Raw genomic sequence first — 10,655 nt, forward strand, 5'->3', positions numbered from 1 at the left:
ATTTTGATTTTGATTAAACGTTTAGCTAAATATGATCCAATCGGAAGCTTTATGACAGATAGCTTTTTTTAAAGCCACCTTTTTTTGATTGGGAAAACTTTCAACGCGTTGGGAGGTCTAACTTACGCTAGTTTTACAAAATAAACTCAAATATACCTATTATTCCTTAGTGGAAAAACTGGTTCTTTAATCTTTGGCTTAATGTACAGCAAAATTTAAAAAAAGGGGAAAATAAATATAACTAATATTCTATTCAAATTTTCATAACGAATTTATTATTTCATTGGGCAGTGCTAGATGGCGTTGGTTCTGTTTCTCACATAATTAAACAGGAGTTTCCTCCCTTATCAGTTTGCCGTATTCTTTGCTTTTAAGCTTCTGCAACAACTACTCTTTAATCATTCTCCAAATCAGGATAAAATTTTTGCCAGGCGACAGCCTCTGGCAACTCTGTCTCATACCAAAAAATTGCAACTTGTTCATTTGGAGTTTTAAGAAGTATTAGTTTTGGGATTACAATTTTAAAAAATTAGAAGTAATTATTTTCTAGCTTAAAAAACATATTAAGTAACAATGCTGTTATGATTTTTAATAGGTGCTAAATTCGAAAAACATGCTGAAAATTAAAGAATTTCGCTCGGCAGTTCTTTCTACCAAAGAGGAATTGCCCTCCATATTTCTTATAATAAGACAACGCTGCCCATAACAAAAAGGTGTATCATAGACTACATAGTATTGTAAGTAAATGAACAAAAGGTAAGCTTCTTGATTTCTTTTAGGTAATGCTCTTTACTCAAAGATTTCTTTAAAAAATCTGTGTAAATAAAACTCTCTATTTGCATAATGTAGCTTCAATTTGGTTTATTACCAATATGATTAGGTTTGCTAAACAGTTTTTTAACTAGAAGTGTTGGAAAATCTGCTGTCTGAATTCTGTTGGGTCTCTTCTACCTCCTCATACCTCTGCAAATGCTACCAATACGTAAAGACCCGGAAGAAGGGTACTTTTCATGCTTTCTCTCTCTCTCATTATAAAAAAAGTTATGAAATCAACTGATAAGAAATCAAAATTATTAAGACATTTTTTCTCGGTTAATGAAAATGAATATATAATTTCTGTGAAATTTCCATTTAGAGATTTGTTTGCTAGCCAATCAGATTTCTGCAAATTTCATCTTAGCTGTTACACATGTTTCGCACTCCTAAATATATTAACTTGTGTTTAATGTGAAAAGTGAAGTTCAAAGACTAACAATGGGTCTTTGGTTAATGGTCCTTTTTCTAAGTATCGTTGTCTCAGTCAGTAAGTCTTTTCTTTCTTTTAAGCTTACAATTAAGTTTGAGCTGAGGAACATAATATTCAACACTGGCTATTATGCGCACATCATTCGTGTGCAATGATAAGCCGACGAAAAGGGACAATCAAGTCGATTTATTTTGGAAGGGGGGGGGGTAAGAATAAAGATTTTCCAAAATTTGGACTAGGACGGGAAATTAAAGTGCAACCTGGAAGGTACGTGGGAAGTTTTTAGTACTGGTGGGGGAGTGTATCGCAAGGGACAAGATTTGGGGGATGTGAATATTTTAGGAGGGGACTTAAAGAAGAATTAAAATATAGGCAAATAACACAGAAAATATGAAAAATTAAGACAAGACATAAAGATTCCACACCAAAAGATTCCATTAGGGTTTAATTTGTCAGTACTGTCAGTTTTTGATGGGAGGATGTCATAAAGAAAGGTTTAAAGGAAATAAGAACTTCCTGGAAGGGTGTAAAGAGGGAGGATTCAAATATATTGGGGTGGAGGAAGAGCGTTCATAGCTCTGTTGGCCTCAGGTAGCTTGGTGCTGCAGTGAGTTGTTAGTAGTAGTAGTAGTAATGGAGCACTGTTTCTTGCCTCATGTCAAAACGACATCCTTGACACAAACCTCTATTCTAGAAATACCTAAAAGTCACAGTTTTAAGTATGCTCCGTGGGATCCATCTAGAACTAATCCAGTTATTTCTTATCATTCCCCATCCCCCATTATTTATAATTTTTTTTATATTACTCAGCTATTTTTATTATTTCCCGGGAAACTGGAATTGACTTTCATGTTGCCGGATATGAGGTTGAATATTGCGAAAGATATTGATGAAAGGAAGACATTAGTTGTAATAATTACACAATATGCTAATTCCCGAGCTTTTTTAATTTGAGCTATTCCCAGGTAAGAGCTGTACTTCATAGTTATGAGTAGTTATTCCCTCCAATGATTTTGTTGTGTTTTATCGACAGAAGTATATTTCGCACCGAATTTAATTTTTCCTTCTGATCAAACAGTTCCTGGTAACGACTGTAAGCAAGGAGCGACCCGGCTCAATAGTAACCGAAGCTCTAAAAAATGGAATTTTGATGTATTAAAAGAATTGGGTTTTTATGCTGATTTTAAATACATAAATTTCATTAAGTTCAGTCTTACCCATCAAAGGTTACGAGCCTGAGAAAATTTTCCTGGTTTTCGAAAGAATGGGGTAACAGCCTCTAAAAGTCAAGTGATCTCAATGAAAATCCCCCTATTAGTGTATCAGAGTGGAATTTTGTATTTTTGCCAGAAGACAGATCACAGATGCGTGTTTATTTGTTTTTTTCCCCATGGGTGATCGTATTGACCAAGTGGTCCTAGAATATCGGGAGAGGGCTCATTTGAACGGAAATTAAAAATTCTAGTGCCCTTTTTAAGCGATCAAAAAATCGGAGGGCAGCTAGGCCCCCTCCCCCGCCCCTTTTTCCCAAAATCGTCCGATCAAAATTTTGAGAAAGCTATTTTGCTCATCATAGTTGAAAAGTCCAATAACTATGCTTCCGGGCATAACACGACCCCCCCCCCCAACCCCAGTGGAAAGGTCATTAAGTTATAAAATTTGCCCATTGTTTGCGCATAGTATTTGTTCTTGGGATGAAGGCATACATTTTCGGGGGGGGACAAATTTTCTGCTGGGGGTTTTTTCACGGGGGAATTTTCCATCGGGAGGGAATTTTCCAGAGAGTGAACTTGTCAGGGGAAATTATACACTGGGGGAATTTGCCAGAATTCTTAAACAAAATTGTTTTTTTTATTTCTTGCTTTGTCTTTTCTGTCTCAATTATACGCGCAGAGTGGTTAAGAGTAATTGTCCAGGGTAAATTTTTACTGGGATTGAATTGTCTAGAGAATATTTCCATAAGGAGGTGGTTTTGCCGTGGAGGTAAGGCCAGGTTTCCTGGAATTATTAAAAAAACGATCAGCAATTAAATAAAAAAACAAGCTTTTTCAACTGAAAGTAAGGAGCAACATTAAAACTTAAAACCAACAGTAATTATACCGTATATAATGGAGAATGTCCCCTCCTCAACACCTCGCTCTTTACGCTAAAGTTTGAATTTTGTCCCAATTCCTTAATAATGACTCCTGAAACACAAGGGCCGTTTAATTAGAACAATAAGACACTTTTTTAAAAAGTAGTAAAAAGCGTTAGTGTAAATAGCGAGCTGACAACCCCCTTTATTTACGTAATAATTTCTGTTTGTTTTAAGTTTTAATGTTGCTCCTTACTTTCAGTTGAAAAACATTTTTTTTTATTTATTACAAACAAAGATAGGAAAGTTAGCATTTTTAAAGGACGAAACGAATAAAGAAAATATATTTAAAGTTTAATAGTAAAGATTTGGCGGGCTGTTTCCATTTTCTTTTTTTTTTGCTTTATTTGTCTGTTGCTTTTGTTTTTCTTGCTTCTAAAATGAAAAAAAAAGAAAAAAAAAGCGAAATTTGAAGTATTATTATAGCTTAACGTTATAATGTTATAAAAAATTTAATAGTATAATATTACAAAATTTTCAATGTTTCTGATTACAGAGCCAAAGTTTTTTCTCTTCATGCTTTTGACAGCCTACTTTTCTCAGTATTCTAACGAAATATTTCAGTTTGTATTTCCTTCATAATTTAGTATTTAAGACATTAATGGTTTCTTTTTTTTGGTGTCATAGGTCGAACCAGGGTAAATTAGGGAGTTGTGAAGATTATATGTTTTTCGAAGTACTGGAAAACTGCTAAGTGCTAATATAGCTGGAACCTGTGATGTTAATAATGTAAACACATTCCTAGTTACATCTTTGTTTAATTCATGTCTTTATTTTTAAGATCAAAATTTTACCATCTTTCTTCAGCTTTGTCCTTACTCGATGACAACGAAAGGAATTCTTACCTACTTGTACTTTTTGTGAAACCAGAAACGAACGCCTCATCCGGTATTTATAGATTTTTATTGGAGTTCATGTAACCGAAGGGTCGCGTTCCCTGTCGTTACTCCCTCCTTCTAAACATTTGCTTTGGCTTTCGCAAAGTTATATGAATTCTAATGCTAAAATTAATCTTATTGTTAGTGCAAGTTTTAAGAACAACATTTTTTTTCGCAGAAAAAATGTGAAAAAAGAAGCATTGCTTCTGAGAGGATTAGATAAAAAAGAAAAACAAGTTTTTTTAACTGAAAGTAAGGAACGACGTTAAAACTTAAAACGAACAGAAATTATTCCGTATATGAAAGGGGCTGTCCTCTCCTCAACGCCTCGCCCTTTACGCTAAAGTTTTTTATTGTTTAAAAAATAAGAGTTGTGAAAAGGTCAAACTTTAGCGTAAAGAGCGAGGCGTTTAGGAGGGGACAGCCCCTTTCATATACGGAATAATTTCTGTTCGTTTTAAGTTTTAACGTCGTTCCTTACTTTCAGTTAAAAAAACTTGTTTTTTTTATTTAATTTTAGTAAGCTTTTGAATAAATGCAAGTTTTGATTTTGGCTCACCGTACATGAATAATTAAAACAAAATTTGCATATTAATTTTACTTTTACTTGTTTAAATGGCTTTCTCGAAACTTGTTTAATTTTATTTAAGAACGTTTTTATTAGTAATAAATATACGTAACTTAAGAATTAACTTACATAACGAACTTCTATATTCATATATTTTTAATACGCATATTAGTGGGCTCGCCCCCTAGTCAATACCTTGCTCTTTAAGCTGAAGTTCGAATTTTATTTCAATTCTTTAAATGACCCCTTAATCACAAAGGCCGTTATTTAGAATAAATAGCTCTTATGAAAGTACTAAAAAATCTTTGAACTAAAGAGCGAGCTATTGCCATGGGGGTGAACCTAATCATACAACCGCTATTTTCTGTTAGTTTTAAGCTATTATGTTGCTACTTATTTCAGTTGTGAAACTTACTGTTTCACTATGTATTGCCGAATCTTTCTTTTTATTAATGCTGGGAAAATTGACACCTCCTTCAACGCAAGGTCTCTTCCCCCAGGAAAACTTCCTTTGTGGAAAGATCTTCCCAAATATCCCCCGACCCACCCACCCCCCTACTACCAGAAAAGATCCCCCCTGGAAACGTCTGTATACTTCCTAATAACCAATACTATATGTTAACATTGGGTAAAGTTCATAAATGTCAGCCCCCCCCGGGGACTTCGGGGGGTTAAGTCATCCTAAAGGACATAGTTATCATATTTTCAACCATGCTGAACAAAATGGCTATCTCAAAATTTTGATCAGGTGACTTTGGGAAAAAAACGAGCGTGGGAGGGGTAGTTGCCCTCCATTTTTTTGGTCACTTAAAAAGGGCACTAGAACTTTTAATTTCCATTCCAATGAGTCCTCCCACGATATTCTAGGACCAATGGGTCGATACGATCACCCCTGGGGAAAACAAAAAAACAAAACAAAAAAACAAATAAACACGCATCCGTGATCTCTCTTCTGGCAAAAAATGCAAAATTCCACATTTTTGTAGACAGGAGCTTAAAACCTCTGCAATAGGGTTCTCTGATACATACGCTGAATATAATGGTGTGATTTTCATTAAGGTTCTATAACTTTTAGGGGGTCTCTCCCCGCTTTTTCGAAAATCAGCCAAATTTTCTCAGGCGCGTAACTTTTGATGGGTAGGGCTAAACTTGATGAAAGCTATATATTTGAATTCAGCATTGAAATCTGATTCTTTTGATGTATCCTTTGGTGTCAAAAACCCATTTTCTAGAGTTTAGGTTACCATTGAGCCGGGTCGCTCCTTACTTACAGTTCGTTACGACGCACTGTTTGATACCAATTGAGAGTAGCCGTTTGTTTCAAATAAGGGGCTCATTTTGTACGATCAAATGCAAGACTGTCGGGCATACTTGTTGATTTAAGACTTTATTCATTTTTTTAGCCAGTCAATTCAGCTACTCAGTTAAGTGATAATTCAGTAATTGCTCAGTAATTGCTAAGGTAATTGCTCATATAATACTTTTTTTTACAATTGAGCAACCACCGTCAAGCCACGAAAATGATGGTAACTATGTCCCAAACCATGAAGGAATCCAAACTTCAATACAGCCTAAATAAAACATTGAAATTAAGATAATATAAAGTTTAAGTTAATTCCTACAGATGATTGCGAAAGTTTCAGCTTATCGATAGCTAAATAATAATAATAATTCTATTCCGTCAAGGGTTCAATGAAACGCTTTCTATAACAGGGATGAACAACCCAAATGATTTTGCTCGCTATTTGAGAAAGGCACCATAACTAACTAGGTTAGTATAAAATATTTATTCCCATACAATGCTTTATCCAGGGAGGATAGGGGGTTTAACCCCCCCCCCTCCGAAATCGAAATTTTTGTCCGACTTGTAAAAACGTAACAAAAATGAATATAAAAAAATTTTTGATGTTTTATTAAAAGTTTTTTGTAACACTTCCCCCCCCCCCAAATAAAAATCTGTAGAAGTTCTTGTTCCCATATTAGATATAGACTCACTGCATAGTCCAGGAAGTGTTTGAAAGAAGGGCCTAACCGAAAACAAATTGCAAAAGAAATGATTCTTTGACTACCCGGCTCAGAAAAATGTGCTGATTTGAAATATGCTAAGTTTGCTCATTTGGCTGTTTCACAAATGTGTGTTTTTTTATCGCAGTACCCCTCCCCCCAAACAAAAAATGCTCAAGATGGAGTGTATGCGGCCTGCGACTGGCGGATTGGTCATCCCTGCCCTGTAGCATTACTAAAACCAAGTGGTTTTGTATGTCACATGAGCAAAAATTGTTTATACAAAAGTACTACTTCTCTGTAATAAGAAAAGCAATAAAGACTCTCTAACAGAGCCGTCCTAGCCGAGTCGTTGGCATGCTAGACTTGGAATCCTTTGTCCGTGAGGACGGGGGTTTGGGTCTTGCTGTTGCTTGTTATTTGGTTTGGAATGAGGGTCAATGGCGTGACCCTGTTCGCCTCAACCAGAGTCGAGTTCAACCAGAGTCGACCCAGCTCTAAATAGGTACGTTGAGAAATCTGGGGAAGGAAAACAGGAAGGGTGCGCAAAAGTACAGGATAGCTCATCCCCAATACCTTTACACCTCCTGGTTGAAGAGCCATAAAACGAAGATCAGTACCGCTGATAGGTACTGTAAAGTCCAATACCGTCTTCTTAACCTTTATTATAATTATTTTGCATTTGTTAGCATACTAAAAGGGGTTTTTTATTGTGTTAACCGTGTGGGGTCTGAAAGAATGAGTATAAGAAGCTGATAATAGAGTTAATTCAAGCTTGTTTTGGAGAAAAAAAAAAAAAAAACAACGCCAAATGGCATTACCAGCAAAATCAGAAAGTTAAATATAAAGACCGAACAAGGACGGAAAAATTCAAGTTGATATTACAATATCATTTATGGTTTTAATCTCAGACAAATGACTATTAAGGAAATGCTGAATCTTCTGCTAGTTTTTCAGGATGTATATTTTTTCAGATTCGGAGATAAGATGTACAACTCCAGGCGTTTTCACAGATCCATCAAATTGTGCAAAGTTCTACAGATGTGTAGACTCGACTGGTACTGGAACGCAAATGACTGCCTATCACTTTGTCTGCGCATTCGGCACGTTTTACGATCCAAAGATGCACCTTTGCAACCATCTTAAAATGATCAACCCCCCACCCACGTTTTCTGAAGGATTTTCAGTAAATCATGCTTTGAATGCAGGTGGAGCTGAAAATAAGGAAAGTTCATCAGTTGGTGAGGATGAAGAATATCCTTCTGGACGTGAAGCTTCACAAGAAAAGGAAGAAAAAACTCAACGTGTCTCTAACCCAGCAATTGATGTCAAGGGTGCAGCTGAAGCCAGAAATAAGAATGATTCATCAGGTAAATCTGGAAAGGAAAATAATCCTGGAGCAGAAAAAGTTTCATCAGAAAAGGATGACAAAGCTGTGAACTTCCCTGATTATGAGACTGAAGAATAATAGGAAGATGTTAAGGAATGTGGTGATTATGCGGAGCACAGAAAACACTTATTATATTATTAATTCACTTGACTGGTAAAACACAAATAAATACTTATCCTAATAAATTAATTTGCCTTTCTATACTTTCTAGTGAATTTATAGATCATCGCCGTTTAATCCTTTTTCAAAGAGGCAGTCAAAAACTGAAAAACATAACACACGTTTATTTTTCTTGTTTTTCTTTTCTCACATTTTATGTTTTTCTATTTTTTTTAACTCAGTACGAATGCGTGTTTATTTATCTTTTTTTTTAAATGTAAACCTTGGGGAAAGGGCTGTAAGTTACAAAAAATTTCTATTATTTACGTATCATATTTTTCGGCCAAGATAGAATTTTTGGAGGTAATTTTAGGGAGGGGGGGGGGGGTATTCTAGATAGCAGGAACCCTCCATGGAGTATTTTCCCCCGAGGGGAGGAAATTTTTATTAAAGGGGTAGTCTGATTTATCGGCATTATTTGAAAAACCATCAGAAATAAAATAAAATAAACAAGTTTTTTCAACTGAAAGTAAGAAGCAGTATTAAAACCCAAAGCGAACAGAAATTATTCCGTATATGAAGGGGATGCCCCCTCCTCAATACTTAGCTCTTTACGCTAAAGTTTGACTGTTTGTCCCAGTTTCTTACGAACAATTCCTAAAACACAAGGGCTGTTTAATTAGAATAAAAAGATTTTTTAAAAGTGTTAAAAAAAACTTTTCACTTGCAATTCGATGTGATTTTTGCTATTCCTTACTCCGTGGCTTTTTATTTGGTTGTTCAGCATAGCTTCTCATCTGATGTAATTTTACATGCGTTGTACATACTGAAAACGATATGATCACTCCTAGGGGGAAAATGATGTAATTTTTGCTCTTGAAATTTGACGTATGTTACACGAATATTTTGTCAAAATTGAAGTTTTAAATGAATTTTTGGAACTTTTTTCCTATCTAGATTGTTTTTTAAGGCCAGAAAATACCGGGTTACCAATTTTCTAAGACTACCGATTTCTTTTCCAAAAAATAAAAAAAATAAATATTTACATACACAGTTGTAACATGATTTGATAGTTTTTACAGGTTGTTGCTACCACACAGTGAATTCTTGTCATCAGAGTATCTTCTAGAAGTTGCAACATTGAAAAAAAAAAAAAAAAAACTAGCGTCCACGTTTTTTTTCTTGTGATCGGGAATTTGGGGCTTATTTCCTTTTTGAAGAAGGGAAAAAAGAGATGGAGATCCTATAGTCTTTTTCTCCAGTACACCTGAAGAGGCTATTATATTTCAATAAAACTTGATGGGAAGTAAAACTAACTGTTCTGGCTGTATCTTTTGATGTATCTAAATCTCTTCCTGATGCGATCTCTTTTAAGGAGGTTAGATCTGTAAGGAGGTTTAAGATCTGTTTCAGTCAATCCATTTTTCTTATGGAATGGCAAAATTTTTTGGATTTAGGCTAGTGGGATGTAAATATTTTTGGATGACCACTTTTTAACTCTTCTCTGTGAAGGAGTGCTACATTCTCCACTAAATGGGGTTGAGATTATGGCTTAGGATTTTAGTATTGTGACTCTAGGGTATTCACGTTGAATATAAGCTCACGGAATAATTAGTGCTAGAAGAAGGCGCTATATGATCGTTTATGCCTTTTGTCAATTTATGGTCTAAGAAATATATTATATTATGGTCTAAGGTCCAAGAAATTATCTTGAAATATATAAGCCAATCATTTTATAGTTTCAGTAGATAGCAAAAACCCAAGCTTTGTAGACGCCCCACAGTGACTCGTATAAAGCAGTCTTTAGCGTTTCTGTTTTATCTCCTATTCATAAAACTTACCTCTGGATTGGTTGATTTTTAAGGCAAAGTTAAGAGACTTTAAGCAATAAAATATGTTTTATATAAATTATTTTTGCCTTGTGAGAGCAAAAGATTGAAAAGATATTGGATTTCAAATTATTTAGTTCTGTGTATAAAAGCTAGGTAGCAGCACAGTTTTAATCATCAATGGTGACCAAAGAAGTTAATCAATGGCAGTACAGCAGCGCTGCCTGAGTAAAAAGCGAAATGGCGTCCATGTATTATTGTTTGTTTTTCCGATACCGTCGTATGGAAGGGGTAGTCATAGAAGTTTTGGAGTTGGCTTGTTTAAATAAAAATTGAAAGTTCTATTGCTTTTTTAAGAGTCGGAAGTGATTGGAGGGCACTCCCCATCGTGGCCTTTTGTTGGTACCCGGCCCTCAAAACCCCCAAGATATCCGATCAAAACTTTGGCATAGATGTTTTTTCATAATAGACAAAAGGTTCAATAAAATAGACTTCAAGAATGACAGG

General features: G+C 35.1%; 1 protein-coding gene across 1 annotated transcript; it reads left to right on the top strand.

The window, feature by feature from the left end:
* The first annotated feature begins 1,164 nt into the window (after positions 1-1,164).
* Positions 1,165-8,401, top strand: LOC148955635 (uncharacterized). Its single transcript, XM_089108285.1, has 2 exons — positions 1,165-1,303; positions 7,805-8,401. Exons 1-2 carry the CDS (start codon positions 1,255-1,257, stop codon positions 8,296-8,298), a joined length of 543 nt encoding a protein of 180 aa, XP_088964411.1. The 5' UTR covers positions 1,165-1,254; the 3' UTR covers positions 8,299-8,401.
* The last annotated feature ends 2,254 nt before the right edge of the window (positions 8,402-10,655 follow it).

Source organism: Artemia sp. Qi Xiang Cuo, chromosome 2 (assembly GCF_049724085.1).
Source record: "Artemia sp. Qi Xiang Cuo chromosome 2, ASM4972408v1, whole genome shotgun sequence".
Lineage (NCBI taxonomy): Eukaryota > Metazoa > Arthropoda > Branchiopoda > Anostraca > Artemiidae > Artemia > Artemia sp. Qi Xiang Cuo.

Coding starts and splice junctions, on each gene's coding strand:
- LOC148955635 (XM_089108285.1), top strand. CDS start 1,255: ATGGGTCTTTGGTTAATGGTCCTTTTTCTAAGTATCGTTGTCTCAGTC. Junction 1,304..7,804: donor AAGTATCGTTGTCTCAGTCA/GTAAGTCTTTTC, acceptor ATATTTTTTCAG/ATTCGGAGATAAGATGTACA.